This window comes from Balaenoptera acutorostrata, chromosome 2, assembly GCF_949987535.1.
Source record: "Balaenoptera acutorostrata chromosome 2, mBalAcu1.1, whole genome shotgun sequence".
NCBI classification, from domain to species: domain Eukaryota; kingdom Metazoa; phylum Chordata; class Mammalia; order Artiodactyla; family Balaenopteridae; genus Balaenoptera; species Balaenoptera acutorostrata.
In genome coordinates, this window is record NC_080065.1 from 126,094,081 (window position 1) to 126,116,104 (window position 22,024).

The 22,024-nt window shown below is 41.0% G+C and overlaps 3 protein-coding genes across 10 annotated transcripts in view; all 3 read left to right on the forward strand.

The window, feature by feature from the left end:
- LOC103005898 (protocadherin alpha-2) overlaps positions 1-22,024 on the forward strand; it is a 128,555-nt gene that overhangs the window by 101,743 nt on the left and 4,788 nt on the right.
- LOC103008617 (protocadherin alpha-C2) overlaps positions 1-22,024 on the forward strand; it is a 155,138-nt gene that overhangs the window by 95,003 nt on the left and 38,111 nt on the right. Inside the window, exon 1 of one of the 8 annotated variants that reach the window (XM_057541358.1) lies at positions 15,316-18,281. The exons of the other annotated variants lie outside the window; for them this stretch is intronic. Within the exon in view, the coding sequence (XP_057397341.1) occupies positions 15,726-18,281 (2,556 nt within the window). The 5' untranslated portion in view covers positions 15,316-15,725. Of the gene's footprint in view, positions 1-15,315; positions 18,282-22,024 lie in introns of those variants that run through there. 8 annotated transcript variants of the gene reach the window in all.
- LOC130707330 (protocadherin alpha-13-like) overlaps positions 1-22,024 on the forward strand; it is a 62,501-nt gene that overhangs the window by 35,678 nt on the left and 4,799 nt on the right.

Below are 22,024 nucleotides of genomic sequence, written 5' to 3' on the forward strand. Positions count from 1 at the left end.
AAGTAAAAGGTTGGAAAGAGACATACCGTGTAAACAGTTATGAAAAGGAAAACTGTATAGCTAGCTATACACATATCACTTATAGTGGACCCTAAGGCAAGAAGCCATATAGATATAAATAGGGACATTACATAATAATACAAGGGTCAATCCACTAATTAATAACATAATCTTTAAGTACCTTAAGCAAAAATGGGTAAACTCCAAGGAGAAGTAGAGAAATCCATACCAGAATGGGAAATTTTAACATACTTTGTTCAGAAACAGAATAAGGAGACAAAAGAAAATCAGTAAGGATACAGAGAATTTGAATAAGGGGGATAACAAACTTGTACGTGTGTGTGTATAAAATCACTCAACAACTGCAGAATGAAACTCTTTAAAACCTTTAAAATGCACATGAGTACATGGTGCGTTTATGAAAATTAAACATATTGTATTATATAAAGATTATATGTATATATTATATATATAAAGATTATATGTATATATTATATATATAAAGATTATATTCTATAATCTTTTAGTTATAGATTTCTTGTTACATCCCACTGTCATCAAATCATATCCAGTGTGATTTTAATTCTTTCATATTTGTTGAAATTTGCTTTGCAGCCCATCATATAGTCATTTTTTGGAAACTTTTTGTTTATTGAAGTATAATATATGTATAGAAAAGTGCACATATCATAAATGTACAGCTGGATAAATGTACACAAATTTAACACATCTATGTAACTAGCACACAGATCTAGACACAGAACATTGTCAGCACTCCAGAAACTCCAATAACAATCCGCCCGAGGGTAACCACTATTCTGACTTCTAACAACCTTGATTTGTTTTGCTGTTTTTATACTTTATATATATGGAATTATATAGTATGTATGCTTTTGTTTTATTATCTTTGGCTAAACATGATTATTTGTGAGATTCATCCATGTTGTTTATATAGCTGCATATCATTGATTCTCATATAGGATTTCAGGGTGTGAATGGTCAATTTTTGTAAATGTTCATGAATGTCTATGTTCATGAAAGGGTAGTATTCTGAAATTGCCTATAGGAGTGCTCTATATATGTTTGTTAAGTCTTTTGCTAATTGTGTTGTTCAAATATTCTATATTCTTTTTTATTCTTTTTATTTGCTTATTTTATGTGACTGAAAAGTTATGTTAAAGTGTCCCACTATAAATGGTGAATTGTTTATTTCTTCTTGGACTTATGTCAGTATTTTACTTCATATATTTTGAGGCTTTTTATTTTATTTAGATACTTAACCAAATTTAAATTTGTGATATTTTCCTGTTAATTGAAACTTTTAACATTATGAAATAACTCTCTTTATCTCTACTTCTGCTGGTGATGAACTATTTTAGTTTTTGTTTGCCTATAATGTCATTCTTGATATTTTTCCTTGGCTATAGAATTCTAGGTTGGCATTTATTTCATTTTGACACATTAGAGTTATCAGCTGTCTTCGGGGTTCCACTGTTGTCTCATTGTGCTGTTTTATGAGTTATTTCTTACTAGTTTTCTTACAGTTTTACTAATTTTGTCTTCATTTTGTGTCTAATATGCTATTAGAAGTTTCCCTTGAGGTTTTTTTTTTAGTTATTATATTTTTCATTTAAAAATTCTATTTATTATTGTTCAAATCTGCTGGGACATTTTAAATTTATTTTTTCTTCTCTGAAAATATTTTCAAGCTTGCTTTTTATTTCTTTAGATATATTAAATCTTTGATATTTCTAGAGTCTGCAGTCTGAAAGTATGTTTCTGCTATCTGCTGCTTCAGCTGGTTTTTGATCACAGCTCCATATTTCCATGTGTGTCAGATTTCCCCTGACTTGTGATGGTCATGACCCTGAAAATAATATTTGTCAGGATATCCTGAGATCTTGAATGAAAGTGCCTTCAGGATAGATTTTTATTTACATCTGCCAGTGTCTGAAAACTACTAGTCGTAAACTGCTTTAATCTAAGTTCAAGACTTGAGAGTCTTTGGAGACTTAGACTCTATGTATGCCCAGCTGAAAATCTGTGGGATATCCAGTATCCAACCACAACTTTATAAGATTTTTTTTCCTTTCCTGTTTTCCTTCTGTTCTGGTTGGCTCCAAGTCAAACTCCCCAGCAGTTCTCTGGGCTGGAGAGTGGGTAGGTTTGTTACACCATTACCTGGAGAATATAGTCCTTGGGGTTCCAGATTACTGTAGTTTGGAGATCCTATAAGAATCCTTAGTTTATGTACATTCTGGTCCTTAATTTCTGTCTTCCTCATCCCACAAATTATCTGAATTTATGTCCAAGTTTGCGTTGGCAGATGCTTTCAGAACAAAAAGCAAGTTCAAAATTCTGCTCACCTCTTTGGATTTAAGTTTCCTCCAGAATTTGTCTTAGCAGTTCCTCATTAACTTATCAGGTTTTCAGTGCTTTTAAGATAATTGTTTTAATATTTTATCCAGAATATTTACTTGCTTTTAGTAAGATGGCTGCTCTGAATAATTTAGGCTGCCATTAGCTGAGATTCCCTATCATACAGTTTTATCACCAGCAGACTAGCATCTAAGTAGTATTGAAATGCTTTATAGGGGGATTTAAATATTTTATTATTAATTTTGGAAAGAAAGTAATTCATACATTAGTCCTACTATGAAATACTTAGTCGAACCAAGAGAGCACATGCTTTCACTTAAAACATTCAGACAATAACCTATAAGGTAAAAGAATCTGAAAAAGAATACATATATATATACACATATATATATACATATATACATATATATGTGTGTGTATATGTATATAACTGAATCACTGTGCTGTATACCTGACACTAACATGACATTGTAGATCAACTATATTTCAATAAAAAAAGAAAACACAAAAACATTCAGATAATCAAACTTTATTAGAGGTGGTATTTGTGGCTTTACTTGACATAAAACAATTTCTATATTTCTTTATTCTAGTCACTCCGTTTGACATGCTTTTTTGAGCATGAGACACTCAAAATGTGGAGACAGATAAGATATAATCCATAACAGTGAAAGATATCTCAACAATAAACAGGTAAACTGTCAAATATAATACAAACAAATTAGAGCTACAGTGAAACAAATACGTGCTACCTAGGAAGCCCAGAGGAAAAGCAACTAACTCAGTATGGTGTTTGATGGAGGGTGGGGATAGGCAGGGAAATCTTCCCATGTAAGATATCTCTATAGCAGAAGATTAATGGATCATTTGGGAAGCAAGGAGGTAGAGTGGAGAATGAGTATTTCAGGCAGAGCAAAAACCATAAAGGCCTGGAGGAATGAGAAAGCATAAGAGAAGCTGAAAATAGTTTGCTTTGGCCAGAGTATACTGTACATGTGTAAGCAAGGAAAAAGTTGAGGCTAGAAAGGTAAGTTAGAATCAGATAAGATCCTTCAATGCAATGCTTAGAATTTTAGATTTTATCTTGAGGAAATAGGTAGCCAGTAAGGTTGAAAGAAGATTTTAAAATAATTTTTCCATTAAATAGTACCACATGATCATTGTAGATGTTTTAGAAAAAGAAATCATCTGTAATCCCATAACCTAAGTACAGTCACAATTATATGTGTTTACAGCTCTTTTAAAAAAACATGTTCCATGCATATTTTTATTTATTTATTTACTTATTTATTTATTTAACTTATTTGGCTGCGGCGGGTTAGTTGCGGCATGCAGGATCTTCATTGTGGCACACTGGCTCCAGAGCGTGTGGGCTCCAGAGCACGTGAGCTCGGTAGTTGTGGCACACAGGCTCTCTAGTTGTGGCACATGGGCTCCAGAGCATGCAGGCTCAGTAGTTGTGGCGCGTGGGCTTAGTTGCCCCTCAGCATGTGGGGTCTTAGTTCCCCAACCAGGGATCGAATCCGCATCCCCTGCATTGGAAGGTGGATTCTTAACCACTGGACCACCAGGGAAGTCCCCATGCATATATTTTTTTTAAGTTTTCATCATTTTATAATTTCTTTTTTTCCTTTTGGCTGCATTGGGTCTTTGTTGCTGTGCACAGGCTTTCTCTAGTTGTGGCAAGTGCGGGCTTCTCATTGCAGTGGCTTCTCTTGTGGAGCACGGGCTCTAGGCGCACTGGCTTCAGTAGTTGCAGCACGCAGGTTCAGTAGTTGTGGCACGCAGGCCCTAGAGTATGCGGGCTTCAGTAGTTGTGGTGCGTGGTCTCAGTAGTTGTGACATGTGGGCTGTAGGGCACATGGGCTTCAGTTGTTGTGGTGCGCAGGCTCAATAGTTGTGGCTTGTGGCCTCTAGAGCACAGGCTCAGCAGTTGTGGTGAACAGGCTTAGTTGCTCTGCGGCATGTGGGAGCTTCCCAGACCAGGGATAGAACCTGTGTCCCCTGCATTGGTAGGCAAATTCTTAACCACTGCGCCACCAGGGAAGTCCCTCCATTCACTTTTTTTTTTAAATTTATTAACTTTTTTAAGTTCCCCAAGCTTAGAACCTCAGTCTTGGACTCGAAAGTGTGACGATATAAAGAAAGCAGAAACAAAATTCTCAAGAAAATATATATTGAAGTCAGTGTCGTGAATTTCTTAATATGCAATTTGAAAGAGTTCCAAGATGCATTCTATTTTTTTTTTTTTTTTTTTTTAGATTTAGCCAGCTTATAACATCCTGACTTCTATTTATTTTGCTTTTTTTTTTTTTTTTAATAGCTACTTTATTTATTTATTTATTTATTTTTGGCTGTGTTGGGTCTTCGGTTCGTGCGAGGGCTTTCTCCAGTTGCGGCAAGTGGGGGCCACTCTTCATCGCGGTGCGCGGGCCTCTCACTATCGCGGCCCCTCCCGTTGCGGGGCACAGGCTCCAGACGCGCAGGCTCAGTAGTTGTGGCTCACGGGCCCAGCTGCTCCGTGGCATGTGGGATCTTCCCAGACCAGGGCTCGAACCCGTGTCCCCTGCATTAGCAGGCAGATTCTCAACCACTGCGCCACCAGGGAAGCCCAAGATGCATTCTATTTTAAGATAACTAATGGAAATCACATAAAGGCATTAAACTTAATTTTTTTTACAGCTCACTTTAATCAAGTATGCAAATATGTCTATGTCCTACTGAAATATCAAATAACGTTCTTCCTCTTGAAGTTATACACATAAATTTACACAACCACCTGAGTGAATTTGTAGATGTTGTTTTTTCAGAGCTCTAGGAATTTTTTAGGAATTTATTGTTGAATAGCATCTCTATCATTGTCATCAAGAGAAAATAAACCGCCATTCACTTATTTATTTATTTATTTATGTATGTATGTCTGCATTGGGTCTTCGTTGCTGCACGTGGGCTTTCTCTAGTTGCAGTGAGTGGGGGCTACTCTTTGTTGAGGTCTGGGGACTTCTCATTGTGGGCTTCTCTTGTTGTGGAGCACGGGGCTCCAAGCCTGCAGGCTTCAGTAGTTGTGGCTCACGGGCTCAGTAGTTGTGGCTCGTGGGCTCTAGAGCGCCAGCTCAGTAGTTGTGGTGCCCATGCTTAGTTGCTCTGCAGCATGTGGGATCTTCCCGGACCAGGGCTCGAACCTGTGTCCCCTGCATTGGCAGGCGGATTCTTAACCACTGCACCACCAGGGAAGTCCCTCCATTCACTTTTAATGTTGACTCAGTAACCTTGATGCATATACAAATTCTTTAATGAGAATTAAATTTGATAATTTAATTTGGTTATCTATTGTAACACCATTGAATCCCTCCATGATTCTTTTCAAAATATACTGGAGAGAGAATAAGAATAGGGAATAATCCATGATAATTTAATTTTCTGTGCCTACCCCCAAACTAAAATTGCCTAGTTCTCAGAATTATAGCTAAATTTTTCATCCAAGGATGCAGTATTCATCCTTGTACTCAGGAAACTCACAGTCTGACATTTTTAGGGTTGCTGCTACTTTCTTAACACATCATTGTTGACACTTGGAAAGAATGACTTTTTGTAACTTGAAAATCCTATTTATTCTTCAACTCCTGCTAGCTTAAGGAACACTAAATCTACATATCCTAGGAGGCATATCTGTCCAATATATCCTATGTATTCATTGATTTATGAACCAATAAATCTTTCATATACAGTTTAAATGAGCTTATGATAATTGCATCAGAGGAATACTAGTCTAGTTTGAGAGTACAGCAGAAAACCAATCATGGGAGGCTATGATGAAATTTTAATTATAAAGGATATTGAATATCTTAGGGTGACAACTCTGTTGTAATAGATGTAACTTTGAATTGGAAAGAGAGAAAGTGAGATTTTTTTTCCCCAGTTCTGCTTGAAATCAACTCTGTATTTCTTGTAAATTATCAAACCATTCTATGCTTCAGTTTTATATCTTCATTAAAGTTACCACCCCATTGTCTTTGGTTCACTGGGTTTATTGGAAAATTCCCCAATAGATTTAGATAAAGAAAAGTCTCACGTTAAAGTGTTGATTGATTGGGGAGTTTTGTGTATATATATGTATATGTGTGTGTGTGTGTGTGTGTGTGTATACACACACACACACACACACACATATATTTTTTCCTATTCAGGGCTGAAAAGCTGAAGTTGGCATCAAGCAACTTCAAGTTGTAGATGTATAAGTTAAATGATTTTTGAGACCCTTAGTTCAGAGATGCTGTATAAATAGAACCAGTGCTATAAATAGAACTAGAGTTTTCTTCTCAATTCTGTCAGTCAAGTAGAGTATGCAAAAAAAGAATGCAGAAACTTGGGCTTTTGCTGTCTTTTGACTCATCCCCCTTTCTCCTCAGGTTATTTGGATAATTTTATGAGACTTCTATCCCCATGCTGCACCCCTCTTTTTTCTGGCTAATAATCATTGAGAATTTATAAAATGAAAAATTTACATGCTTTATCTGAATAAATGTCTAGCAGGAACTGTTGGTAGTAAGTACTATTTTTCTTTATTTTACTAACCTGAGATTTAGAGGAAAAAAAAAAAACTTTCCCAGTGACACATAATAAACAGTAGAGCCCGATCTTGAATCTTGGAGTCTGGTTTTACATCAAGCAGGATTATTGTAAGAGGACCCTAAGTAGGTGCATGACCTAAGCATACAATGGGATTAAAAACCTTGAAGTGGATTTGCATCTATTATTGCTAGTGAAATTTAATCCTAGATCTTACTACCTAAAAGATGCGTGTAAAAAGTTCTGAGGATACCACAAAATTGAAGAATCTATAAGTCTTTTCTAATTTTAATACAAGGTTTCTAACTTTGATAAAGATTTTAGGTAACATTAATTTCTCATCAAAAGGCCTTAAAGGATCTTTTAATATCACAGAATACATAGTACATCTTAACTTGGCTAATTTAGAGAATTTATATTTTACCCACCTTATAATGTACACATAACTGCTGAAGGATTTATGTAACAAAATCCATCACAAGGAATACACTAATGAGATTTATATTAGAAAAGTCTGGGAATTCCCTGGCAGTCCAGTGGGTAGGACTCTGTGCATCCAATGCAGGGGGCCCGGGTTCAATCCCTGGTGGGAGAACTAAGATCCCACAAGCCAATTTATTTGTAAAACCCCATTACTTAGGCAGAATATCGTAGGTGGGATCCTGCAAGCCATGCGGTGCAGCTTAAAAAAAAAAATTCAATTGTAAAACCCCATTACTTAGGCAGAATATCATAGGTGGGAAGATGGTACTGAAAGAAGAGGCTGGGATATGAAATACAAATCTATTTTGTATAACACTTTTGCTAAGGCCAGCCATTTAAAAAATATATAAATATATATATAGTCCAAATACATATATATGTATGTATGTGTATATATATATATATATATATATATATATATATATATATATATATTCCAACTGAAGTCTCTAAAAGACAAAAAAATTGTAGTTATAAAAACAATTGGAGGGCTTCCCTGGTGGCGCAGTGGTTGAGAATCTGCCTGCTAATGCAGGGGACACGGGTTCGAGCCCTGGTCTGGGAAGATCCCACATGCCACGGAGCAGCTGGGCCCGTGAGCCACAATTGCTGAGCCTGCGCATCTGGAGCCTGTGCCCCGCGACGGGAGGGGCCGCGATAGAGAAAGGCCCGCGCACCGCGATGAAGAGCGGTCCCCGCACCGCGATGAAGAGTGGCCCCCGCTTGCCGCAACTGGAGAAAGCCCTCGCACGAACCGAAGACCCAACACAGCCAAAAATAAATAAATAAATAAATAAATAAATAAATAAATAAGAAAATCCTTTAAAAAAAAAAAAAACAATTGGATAGGATCTCGTATAAAATACTTGGAAATTAATTGCTGGAGGCCAGTAACATGATTCTTAATTAGAAGTGCATGTGTAGTGGTCAGATGTAGTATTACTATCTCAAGAAACAAGGGCATGGACAAGAGCTTCCTGAAGATTTTTTTTTTTTTCTTCCTGAAGATTTTGTTAAATTCCTTCACCTTTTTGGGATCCAGTTTCTTCATCAGTACCAACCTGACTGGGGATTGTGCTCTTGTGAGCATTAAATGAGTTAATATGTATAGACATAATATGTAAACAGTAGTGCTAAGGCATCAGCATGGCAAGGAGGACCCAAAAAGCCAACAATTACTTGATACTCTGAATATATGAACAGATACTTTTGAGAATTCACCCTTTTTTAGGTGGAGGTATAAGTTTGTTTGTTTTCTCCAAGCAACAAACACAATGGGTATAGAAAGGAGATACCATGGCCTTCCTTTAGACTGAGCTTAGGTCATATCCTGGAAAACAGTTCCAATCTGAGGTACCTCAACAATATCTACATTTTTTGAAATAGAAAAAAATGGTATACAGATCGATGAATGCTGTGGCTAAAACCCACTTGGGAACAAGGATATTTTTTAGTGTCAAATTACCATCTTATTTTATTCTATGGCTAAAATCCCAAGAACTGCAGAGGAGAAACAGAGCCAAACAAGTTTTTCTATTAAAATAAAAGGCCTTGAGTGATGAATGGAAACTTGGAACAGGTTTTAATGGCAATACTGGAAGCCAGAAATTAAATACAAACTTACCAATTTCTGGCATATATTGAGTCTCAGATAAAATGCTGGTACTAATTTTATTTAATTAGAATCATGGCTTACCCTAGGCAGTTGATATTATCATTCTAGAGAGCTCAACTTGTTGCTGGATTGGCCTGGACACTTGATGCTTCCTCACTTTGAGTCATTGATAAAATATTGAATAAGGGATAAAACCACTGGTGAATCTCGGCAGTCACCTACAGGAATTTTCCTTCCAGGCTGAAGCATTCCATTAGTAAACACTTTTTGTCACTGTTATCCAAACAATTATGAAATCATCTAATCATACTGTCTTGCAGCCTTTCTTCCTTCTGTCTGTAAGGATATATTGGGGGGACTTTATTTAATGTCTCCACGAATTCCAAATAGACTATACCTGTAGCATTTCCCTTATCAATGAGTCTAGCAACTGAAAATCTAAAACGCCCATGTGAAATTTTTTAAAGTCTATGTGGTAGGTTTGATGTTACCAGTTTTCAGTTAAGCCAAAGTAGTCCCTAGTATTGAATGCCTTTAAGTGCTCATAAACAGTTACTTTGGTACCAATAGAGTTTTGAAGGAATTTATATCAAACTCAATGGCACTTTTTTAAAAATAGGAAATATGGTATTCTAGTCACATCTATAAGTTCTTCTAGTACTCTGGAAGATCATTTGTCACTTGGCTTAATTATAGCGCTTTTATGCTTCCTATCTCCTCACTGACCTTGAGGTTCAAGTTCTACTTAAACATTTTGTTCAATGAAAAATAAAGAATTTGGGTGAGATACTTTCTAAATCTCTCTCAACCTTTAACATTCTGTGATTCTTGGTAGGCCATCTCAATTGAAAATACTGATAGAGAAGCAAAGCCCTCAAATAATTGAATAGTTTGATTTTGTCTCTTATATTACACAATCTGCCCCAAGCCTTTAATGTATTCTCTGTTTTTACTAGTACTTGTCCAAAGATAGTTTGAGTTCCTTTGTTTATTCTAAGCAATTTTCAGATGCCTCAGTCAAAAATCAACAGTATATTAATTTCTCAGACCTATCAATAAAAACTTAGAGGATCTTTCCCTAAAAGTTAATGCATTCCCTCTGGAGGGAAGGGACTGTGGGAAAAAATCAGCTATAATGTTATTTGAAAAATCTTTTTTATCTCTCCAACCATTGGATGCTGTACCTGTGACGAACGCTGTAATCATGTTGGTAAGCATTTTCCTTCTGAAGATGCATAAAGATCAGAAGTGCAGTTCGTTTATAACAAGATGGAATTTTAAAACTATTTTGGACCACACTAAACATTGGGATGTTCATTTGTCTCTGTTTTTAAATTATATATCATGTGCTCAGTTTGTGGAACAACATAAATATACAACTTAAAATTGAAAATTAGAAACTTCCCTATTTGGCAGATACTCCCATAATGGTCAGCCCAAAGCCTGATCCAACTAATGAGCATGTCCCCTTGCCCTGTGGCCAAAAGACTCCAGATTGTTTGGTTCCCCAAAGTAAAATGATTTGTAATGGCACTAATAATAGAGAAAGGAAAATTTATGTGAATTAGGAGAATTCACTGAGTACCAGTATTTGTCTTTCTTTTTTTTTTTTAATATTTATTTATTTATTTGACTGCTCCAGGTCTTAGTTGGCATGCGGGATCTTCGTTGCCGCGTGTGGGGTCTTTTCTTTTTTTTTTTAGTGTGGCACGCGGGATCTTTAGTTGCAGCATGGGGGATCTAGTTCCCTGACCAGGGATAGAACCCGAGCCCCCTGCATTGGGAGTCTTAACCACTGGACCACCAGGGAAGTCCCATACCAGTATTTTCCTTAGAGGCTTAATTGGGTTGTGTTCTGATTGGTTTTGCTCCTGTGTCCAATGACCTTGTGATAGATGCATTTTACAGATACAATTAAGGGATACTATTTCAAAGTTCTCGTCTAACATGAGGGTAAACAAAATCATGTCTTTTTGTGGCACTTCTCGTATCATGTCACTTTCCATGTTAGTTATGAGCAAGGAATACCTTTATTTTATAATTTTTAATTATAATATAAAGTAGAAAGAGTGATAATACTTTTGAGCAGAGCCTTTCTTAGCGTCCAGCAACTTCATTAGTAGGATTCAGTTCTCCAGGTTTGAAATATTTTGAATTTCAAATTTTAAAGGAAGTAAAATCATTGCAGGCTCTTGAGCCCTCTCACCATTAGACCTAGGGAAAAAAGGGAGAAGTAGCAGCACTTCTTAAATCTGCTAAAAAAGGATCTGAAGAAAATGAAACAGCCATCACTTATTTATTGAGAGTCTGTAAGTTTTCCTACACTGTGAAGAAATACACAGACATATACGACATGGCTTCTGCTTGTAGGTTGTGTATAATTAAGGTAAGGAAATAATATTAAGGCATTTGGATGAATTAAAGAATGACACATTCAGAATTCTGAATGTCAGCATTGAGAGAGATGTAGACTACGAAAGAGAAAAAAAAAAGGCAGTATGTTGAGAGTAAACAATGTTTCATGGATTAGGTAGGTTTTAAGATGGACATTGAAATATAGAGAACATTTAAAAGGGGGAGAGAAAAGATGAAGCTATTTCTATTTGAGAGAATTGCACAGGTAAAGTTGTAAATTTAGTTCTGTTCAAGAAACATTAATTAAGTACCTCTGTGCCAAGCTCTATACTGGGTGCTAGAGATTACAGCATTTTTGGGAACACTTCTGTACTCTGTTGCTAAAGTATTTTCACATATCCTAAAAAGGTGAATCTCTTGTGAGGGAACAAATCCCTTGAAGGAATTCTCATGACGGAAGTCCCTTTTCTTTGCTGATATAGAAAGGGACTGGTTTTTGTTTTCAAAATATAGGCTAAGCTCTAGAAATAATTGGGTAAGCTTAACTTTGGTGCACACTCATCTTTCCCATCATCACTGACTTCCTGTCTGGCATAGTTACAGGTGCATATCTCTGTTTGATACCTTAAAGGGTCATGCTATATATAGACTGTCAACTAAGGTTATCTGATGATAATAAATTGTTGCATTTTAATCATAACAATAATAATGATAATAATAATAACGTACTTGTCAATTACTATGCAGATTGGTTTTTTTTCTTTCCAGTTTTATTGAGATATAATTGACATACAGCATTGTATAATTTTAAGGTGTACAGCATGATGATTTAAGTTACATACATCATGAAATGATTACCACAGTAAGTTTAATGAACATCCATTATCTCATATAGATAGAAAATGAAAGAAAAATCTTTTCCTCGTCATGAGAACTCTTAGGATTTATTCTCTTAACAGCTTTCATGTATAGCATACAGCAGTGTTAATTATATTTATCATGTTTTACATTATATCCCTAGTACTTATTTATCTTATAACTTGCAGTTTGTACCTTTTGACTACCTTCATCTAAACTCCCCCCTCCTACCCCCCCCACCTCTGGTAACCACAGATCTTATTTCTTTTTTAAAAAATTTTATTGGCGTATAGTTGATTTACAGTGTTGTGTGATTTCTTTTTCTGTGTGTTTGTTTGTGAAGTATAATTGACCTATAGCACTATGTTAATTTCTGGTACACAACATAGTGATTCAATATTTCTATGTGTTACAAAATGATCACCATAAGTCTAGTAAGCATTTGTCACCATACAAAGATATCACATTATTATTGACTGTATTCCCCATAGTGTACATTTCATACCTGTGACTTATTTATTTTGTAAGTGGAAGTTTATACCTCTTAATCTCCCTCAGATTGTTTTATATACATCATCTCATGTAATCGTAATGATTCTATGAGTTTACTTAAAATTGTCTTCCCCAATTAAAATGAGTTAACTGAAGCTTAGGTTAAGTAACATGACCAAGGCCACACGGTTAGTCATTGGCAGAGGTATGACTGACTTCAAAATCTGTGCTATTCTGCTTTTCAATAGGGGGTTCTTGAAGGTCCAAGGAAAGGAAGGAATGCATAGTGGTGTGGTTGAGGCATTAGTATTAATATTCGTAGACAGGGCACTTGCCAGCAATCTAAGCAATCCACCAACTAGTAAGGTCGGCATGAGACATGTACAATAGTATGAGCAACTAAATCATTGTAGTGCCAAATACAGAGTTTGCCATCTCTTTAGTGCGTCTTTGAAGAGCTGGCTGATTTGTGTTGGTGCTATGTTTTTCTTCTCAGTCATTGAGGGAGTAAGTACTAGTTGAAGCTTATGATCCCAACACATCAAAATGGACAACCTGGCAGATGTCCTTGCTGGACGATGACAAGATTGCTAAAAGAGGGGCCCTGATTTTTCTCCTGAGATTTGACACTTGGGGGCTTCCATTAAAAACATTACCAAGCCTCTGTTATTTTAATCTCTTCTTTAAGTGCCTGTGATCTTTTCAGGGGCACAGGTCCACGCATGGTCAATGCCTAGTGACCAGGTTTCAGAGCTGTGGGCAGAGGTGGCAGTGACTGTGAAAGCCTGGGAGGAGATGAGGGAAGAAAAGGTCACTCTTCCTGACAACTTTTAACTTGATTCCACTTATAAGCCATTTATTTTCAGAAATAAGTAATGGGTGAAGACAAAGGCCAGGGCTACATTTCATGCACTTGAGAGTTAAGGGCTTTCTGAGATCAAATTACCACAGCAGAGACAGGGTTACTGTAGGGACATTTTGGGAGGAAGCAGACAGAGAGGGAGAAGCCAGAGGCCTACGAACGGAAACAGGAATAGAATGTGATGGAAGTTGCTTCCCACTTTGCACTCCTGAGGGAACAAAGAGGACCAATAAGAAGCAGCAGGGATAGGAGGAAGCTGGGAGCTTCTCTGGAATAAAATGGGTTAGGTTGTGGAGTTGTCAGCTGCTGTACTTGGTAGGTGGGAGGAGGAGATGTGCTAGTCCAGGCCTTTGAAACCTGGGTGCCTTGGCCCCTTCAACTATGCCCTGAAGGAGGGAAGTGTGCCAAATGTCAGGTCTCCTTCTAGTTTTGTTCCAGTTCATAGCTAGAAAATGACAGCAGAAGATCTAGGGGCAAGAGGATGCTGAGAGAAGAGAAGGAGAAAGGACATTTTAGTGAGTGCTTTTGTACAAGTGGGACAATGAATTTTAAACTCTTGTGGAATAGATGGGAGGGCCTGGGAAAAGTGGATGTTCAAAACAGAGAAACAGAGGCAATGACACAGAACAGAAAGGCTTCCTCTGATCCTTCTGCCTTCTTGTTCACTGACAACTGGTTATCCTTTCGTTGCCTCTGCAGCAATACAAGGGGGGAGTCTTAGGGGAACAGAGACCCGGAGGGGTAAAGGAACCTTATATTTATGTAAGATGAGCTGCAGCTATTGAAATTGCTGGCTATTGTGAGATAAATCCCAGCCTTCCACATTTTGCTTAATAACAGCAGACTTTTCACTGCAAAGCATTAATGGAGTCCAAATTCCAGCCAGGCTTGGGAAATCAAGAGTAACTCTCTTGATGTAATGGTTTTGCAGGCTCTTGAAGACATTGTCATCCGTTAAAGAAAAAAATTTATATCACTCTTGAAAGAAAGAAAATGTCTTGGGTGATAAATGAAAAAAATGTGACGTAAAATGAGGAAAAGCTTGAGGGAAGAATCTCTTTAAAATTTTACTAGATTCTCCCCACTATGATCAAAAGGGGTCAAATAAGAGCTTAGCCTGCAGCTTCATGGAACCAATTTTTTAAAGAAAGAATATTAAAACCTGAAATATTGGTTATTTGCCAAGGCACACACTGGAAGTAAAAGCCACTTGGCTAGGAGCAGAATTGAGTGTTGGATCGCAGGATGCTAGTTTTAGGCTTGCTCCGCGAAAGATGACAGCACTTGCCACCCCCCCCCCTCCCTCTGCCCTAGAAGTTTCTGCAGTATTTAGGAGTATTCAGGGGAAATGTTGGTGTCAGGGAAATAATCCCCATCATCAGTAACCTCAGAGCGCCTCACTTGCGTTTGTTTCTTTGAATGTGGAGCCGCCGCCCAGATATCCGTACTTAGCCAAGGCCCTCGGTGTATTTTCTTGACTTGCGCTTGGACATCTTTTCCTGGGAGCTGAAAGCCCAAGTCCTAGAGACTTAACTGCTTTTCCTAGAATAATCTCCTTACAAGACCAGATCAGCAGCCGAGGGACCGTGGAGACCGGCTGAACAGGACAGTGGGGGCAGGGAAAAAGGGAGTGGCCGTGTTCCCGGGGTCTGCTGGGATCCGGCCGGTCCGGGGCGAAGGAGCTGGGGCTGGAGTGGCTGGAGCGACTGGGCAGTCCGGGTCGCCGTCCGCCACCTCGGTGCGGAATCGGAGCCGGACTTGCTGAGCATTCCTCCCCCTCCTCTTCTGCTTCCTCTTCCCTCCCCCTGGACCAGCGGCGGCGGCGGCGGCGGCGGCGGCGGCGGCGGCAGCGGCAGGAAACGAAGCCGGGCTGAGCGACTCCGAGGCGAGCGGAGGAGCTGGGATATGGGGAGTCAGAGCGGGCGGCGGGGCCAGGAGCCCTCCGGAGGGTCCACGAGGGGAGCGGCCCCGGCGTTTGCTAGCTCGTGAGGCGTGGGGGAGCGGGCGCAGGGCGGCACGAGCGGAGGCGGAGGCGCGGCCCCGGCGTGGAGCACGGCTGGGGAAGCTGCTGCCTCCGGCCCTGCCCGGCTGCCTCCGCCGCGGCCGGTGGCTATGGAGCTGGCGGGCACCAGACCTGGGGCAACAGAGCATCCCCGACTCCAGACGCCCATGTCCTGGCTGCTGCTGCTTTTCCTGCTGCTACTGCTGCTGCCGGGCCCAGCGGCCTCCCAGCTGCGATACTCGGTGCCGGAGGAGCAGACACCTGGCGCGCTTGTGGGCAACGTGGCTCGCGCGCTGGGGCTGGAGCTGCGGCGCTTGGGGCCGGGCTGCCTGCGTATCAACCACCTGGGTGCGCCCAGCCCGCGCTACCTGGAGCTGGACCTGACCAGTGGAGCTCTCTTCGTCAACGAGCGCATTGACCGGGAGGCGCTGTGTGAGCAGCGGCCTCGCTGCCTGCTCAGCCTGGAAGTGCTGGCGCACAGCCCCGTGGCGGTGAGTGCCGTGGAGGTGGAGGTACTGGACATCAACGACAACTCGCCGCGCTTCCCGCGGCCCGACTACCAGCTTCAGGTAAGCGAATCGGTGGCACCTGGAGCGCGCTTTCACATAGAGAGCGCGCAGGACCCCGACGTGGGCACCAACTCGGTGCAGACCTACGAGCTCAGCCCCAGCGAGCACTTCGAGCTGGACCTGAAACCCCTGCAGGAGAACAGTAAGGTGCTGGAGCTGGTGCTGCGTAAGGGCCTAGACCGCGAGCAGGCAGTCTTGCACCACCTGGTTCTCACAGCTGTGGACGGGGGCAGCCCTGCCCGCTCGGGCACCGCGCAGATCTCTGTGCTTGTCCTGGACACTAACGACAATTCTCCCGCCTTCGACCAGTCCACTTACCGCGTCCAGCTTCGGGAGGACGCGCCCCCAGGCACATTGGTGGTGAAGCTGAATGCCTCGGACCCGGATGAGGGCTCCAATGGCGAGCTCACGTACTCCTTGAGCAGCTACACGTCGGACCGGGAGAGGCAGCTCTTCAGCATCGACGCCAGCACGGGGGAAGTGCGGGTAAGTGGAGAGCTGGATTATGAGGAGGCCTCTTCCTACCAGATCTATGTGCAGGCAACAGACCGGGGTCCAGTGCCCATGGTGGGTCACTGCAAGGTGCTGGTGGACATCGTGGACGTGAATGATAACGCACCAGAGGTGGTGCTCACGGACCTGTACAGCCCAGTGCCTGAAGATGCTGCCCCCAACACCGTTGTGGCCCTTCTCAGTGTCAATGACCAAGACTCAGGTCCCAACCGGAAAGTGAGCCTGGGCCTGGAGGCCACACTGCCTTTCCGACTGAATGGCTTTGGAAACTCCTACACACTGGTGGTGAGTGGCCCCCTGGACAGGGAGCAGGCGGCTGCCTACAACATCACAGTGACGGCCACTGATGGGGGAGTACCACAGCTCACATCTCAGCGGACACTGCAGGTTGAGGTCTCTGACATCAATGACAATCCGCCCAGCTTCCTGAAGGACTCCTACTCCATTTACATCGAGGAGAACAATTTGCCAGGGGTGTTGCTCTGCACTGTGCAAGCCACAGACCCAGATGAAAAGGAGAATTCGGAGGTGACCTACTCCCTCCTGGAGAGGGAGATTCAAGGGCTGCCAGTTACCTCCTATGTCTCCATTAACAGTGCCAGTGGCAGCCTTTATGCTGTCAACTCCTTTGATTATGAGAAGTTTCGGGAGTTCTTTGTGACTGTGGAGGCCCGGGACAAGGGGAGCCCACCACTGAGCAGCACTGTGACCACCAACGTGTATGTAGTGGACGTGAATGACCATGCCCCTCACATCCTATATCCTACCTCAACCAATTCGTCAGCAGCCATTGAAATGGTGCCTCGAACTGCCCCTGCTGGCTACCTGGTCACTAAAGTCATAGCCATGGACTCAGACTCTGGGCAGAATGCTTGGCTCTTTTACCATCTGGCCCAGATTTCTGACCTGGACCTCTTTAAAGTAGAGCTACATACAGGAGAAATTAGGACTACCAGGAAGATGGGAGATGAGAGTGGAACCACTTTCAACCTGACCGTGGTGGTCCGAGACAATGGAGAGCCATCGCTGTCAGCCTCTGTGGCCATTACAGTAGCTGTGGTGGATAGGGTTTCCAGAATCCTCCCTGACACTCAGAGACATGTGAGAAGTCCTCGGACATACTCTGAAATTACACTTTATCTAATCATAGCATTAAGCACAGTGTCTTTTATATTTCTTTTGGCAATCATTGTTTTGAGCATCATCAAGTGCTACCGCTACACTGCTTATGGCACTGCGTGCTGTGGAGGCTTCTGTGGAGTGAGGGAGAGGTGCCCTGCAGAACTCTACAAACAGGCCAACAACAATATTGATGCCAGGATACCACACGGCCTCAAAGTGCAGCCTCACTTCATTGAAGTGCGAGGGAACGGCTCCCTCACCAAGACCTACTGCTACAAGGCCTGTCTGACAGCAGGCTCAGGGAGTGACACTTTCATGTTTTACAACACAGGGGCGCAGACAGGACTGGGACCTGGGGGAGCCCAAGCAGCAGCAGGTGACAGCAGGCACCTCACAGGCCAAAGTGGGCAGAGTGCTGGGAACCTGATTATTCTAAAAAACGAAGCTGTTCCTCAAAATGAGGTGAGATAGTAGTCAAGGGGTCTTTCACAAAGTCATGCATTTTTCACATTCCCCCCGCCCCCTCGCAGTATCATGTAGTTGGCTTTCTCGAGTTATTAACAATGACAAGGGTTATCTGGTAAACTCTGTGTGTGTGTGTGTGTGTGTGTGTGTGTGTGTGTGTGTGTGTATTACCTGTGATTGGATTATAATCTGCTATGTTTCCTCTCTAGAAAAATAGGACTAGAGAATTGTTTTACTTTCCATTTTCTTTTCAGATATATGAAACCTTGACCATAAAATTGTTTGAGAAATGAGGATTTGTCTTAAGTATGTGGTGTTAAAGCACAGCTCTGTAGATAGAGCTGTAGAATAGGCCTGAGAATAAGATGATGCTATAGAGGGTAACATTATGAGATTCAGGGAGAAATGGCCTGTGCTGTATCATCTACAGGGAAGGTTCCCTTTTGAAATCCTACAGGAGTGTTGTTTTTCAAAAGTTCTGAAACCTCTCGGGGCTGTGGTGGTCATCTCTGTCTGCTGTCCCTGTTTATACCATGGACTATCTACAATGAAAAGTATCCAGTTAATATTTCTGGTAATTGCATTGAACTAATGTGATGAGATCTGCTGGAAAGTCATGTCAGAGGTGATAAAGCCATAGAATGTGGACCTCACCCTGAAGACAAAGTTTGATTTGGCTGTTTGCTGTGGTAACTATTCTGTTGGGGCTATCGGAGGAGATGAATGATGGTACGGCAGGCATCCAAGAACCAATTTGTCTCGTTGGGCCAGGGAGATGGTAGAATGAGTGGATTAGGGGTGTGGGGGTATGGTGAAGACCAGGACAAGCTGGGGTTGGGGAGAAAGAATTCTGCCGCTAGTTATCTTTTTTGGCCTTGTGTGAACTCCTTGTAAGAGGATTTCCCTGCATTTAATGTAAATGTAATCTTCTGATTTCCTCTTGAGAATTCCTAGGGTTTTGATGAGATGTGAAGCAGCCTCTTCAAGCCCCTCATGTCTTTAAGTTAAATGATAGTACTTTAAATGGTACTTCAACGTGTTCCAAAGCACACATTCAATTTCTGGATCTAGCTACAAAAGCCTTGGAAAGTGGATGGCTTACTGTACATGAGAGACAGGGAGACAGGTGTTAGTAGATACACTGGTTTTAAGTAGGTGTAAGGCCAGTTTGCTCAGTATATGAAGGATGTATATAAATTGTTGGACAGTGCATGTGTTTGTGTAGTGTGTTTGTCTCCATATGCATGCTGGAAATAATAGAATTCTGCTTTGTGATACTTTAAACTTGGATTTCAGAAGCCAAAATTTTGTCCCATAAAAAGTGATGAATTGTTTCTTCCCAAAGAACTACTTTGTAGCTAGGACTTTCAGAGGTCCTACAAAATGAGTTAATAATATTTGTCCCTCCTATATTTTTGTGATGTGTTTTCATTGACATATTGTTGTCTTTTTATTAATGTCCATAGTTTCACATTCTAAATTCATGCTCATCTTCAGGAAATTAATGCATAAGCACAGAAAAGAAGAGAGATGGATTGAGAGAATTTCCATGTACATTGTAGGTAGATTTATCAGAAGAGCCTGATGTTAGTCAATGCTGAGCAGTCACGGGAGGCAGATTGCAGATTAAGAAGAATGGGTGGGGGGGGAATCAAAGAGCCTCCAGAATTCTTTAGATCATAGCTTTTGGCAGCATGTAGAAAGGCTTAATTTTAAATAAGGATGCTGTAGACATTTGCTGAACAAATTACTGTGAAGTCCTTTTGGGCCTGGGGTGGCTGCAGGTGGTAAAGAGGCGCAGAGAGCAGGCCAGGCAAGCTTTGCAACCAGCTGTGAGCTGGAAGCGCAGGGGAGTGACACTCTCACCCTCTCTCTCCTGACTCAAAGCTTGGGGCAATTTGATACGTGAACTATTTCTGTCTTATACTGACCTGTGTGTTAATATGTGCTTTGGTTCACAAACCTTTCATTTAGGGAGAAAATTATGTCAGAAAAGTGCTTGCTTTTGTGGGATTTTGCCAGGAGAGTACATGATTTTAATAAAGGCAAATTTTTGCCAGACATTTTTGGAAATCCAGTGAAGAGAGCCCTAAGATCTATAGCTCCTGGAATTATTGCGGTTATGGGTAGAGAGTGAGTCACGTTGTCATAGCATGGCAAAATGGGGACAAAAATCACTCAACTCTGAAAGTCATCACTGCTAGATCAACCTGTTAAATTCTCATGTTAGGCTTTCTTTCTTCCCCACCCAGTCACTGCAGATGGCAGGAGAGTCCTGGGGTGCAACTGATTCCATGTGCCTACATTAAAATTAGATGGGGATCGGAAAGGATGAGTAAGGGAATTTGCGCTCACTGACCACCCTACTATACAAAAATATTCTGTACTGCAATATATGTATGGTTTCATTACCTGTAAGTCATACATTAAACAAATATTTATCAACATCTAGCACATGAGGAAACAAGCTCAGAGAGGTTAAGTAACACACACAGTCACTCTCCTAGTGGTATTTTAAGTCATATCTGTCTGACTCCAAAGACTGTGCTTTTTGAAACAGTATGAGTAGATAGAAATCCCAATGTTTATATTCCTTTTGATATGGGATCCTCAGGCATTCAGGCTACCACTGATTCACCTAGTAGTGTCAGTTAACTGCTCTGGAAAAAGAGGAATTCTTTGCATAGAAGTAGGTCACCAATGGGAGGATCAGTGAGTAAAAATGTTACCACCAAGCTAGGATATTTTTATTTGTTTTACCGTTGGCAAAACCTGTTCAGATCTTTTATCTTTGTTCTCTCTCTAATTTCTCTCTTGTTGCTTATTAAATATCAGTATTTAACATCAGGCTAATCTTTTGGTAGATTTTACCCCCAGTGAGTTTATTTCATGAGCCACTTGTGCAGTGAGGTTTCTGAAGTAACTGTTTAGCAGTGGGGCAGAATTTCTCTTTGGAGAGCTCTGAAAAGCTGGTGTTCAATGTGGTTGGCACCCTCTTCAGAATCTCCAAGAAAAGGAACCAAACCTTAAGGTGGATTCTGTGCATCTGTGGTCCTGTGACTGCTGATGAGTCACTTTGAGTGCTCTGGGCAGATTTGTCCAACTGCGCCTCAGTGGGACCAGTTGGCACAAGATGTGGAAATCACAAAAGAGTAGCAGAAATGAGTTAAGTTTACATTCACTTTCACTTATTTTAAAGCAAGTTGTAGTCACCAAATCTTCAGTTATTTTTGCCACTGTGCGTACATATTCACTCTAATTCCAGTTGTGGTAACTTCGAAGGGTGAACCCTTCTTTCAGTGGCACCTAATTTATTTCTTGCAGGACTGACTTTTCTAACTGGTGACTGACTCTGTCCTGGATCAGAACTTACACTTAGTGTAAAGTGCCATCGAGGTGAATTTATAAAGACTGCACAGTGGTCAGAATAGGCAAAGAAATTGTATCTGAACTTCCATCCTCTGATGGTCACTTTTGAATGGGTGGGGCTGTTTTGTTTTGCCATTTCTGTATTGGTTATAAGACTGTTCTTCTGAGAAAAGGTTTATTTTATTTGGTCTGAGAATACGTTAATTTCTTCAAATTACCCCCTTCCTCCCCTTTTCTACAGATCTGCTGAGCCAGATGGAATTATGGCTGAGCTCCTCTCTGTCTCTTTATCTTGCACATATCCTGACTGATGAAGAAATCTGTTTATTGTAGCTTGAATGTCATTGGCCTACCCTTTGGTCTGACCCAGG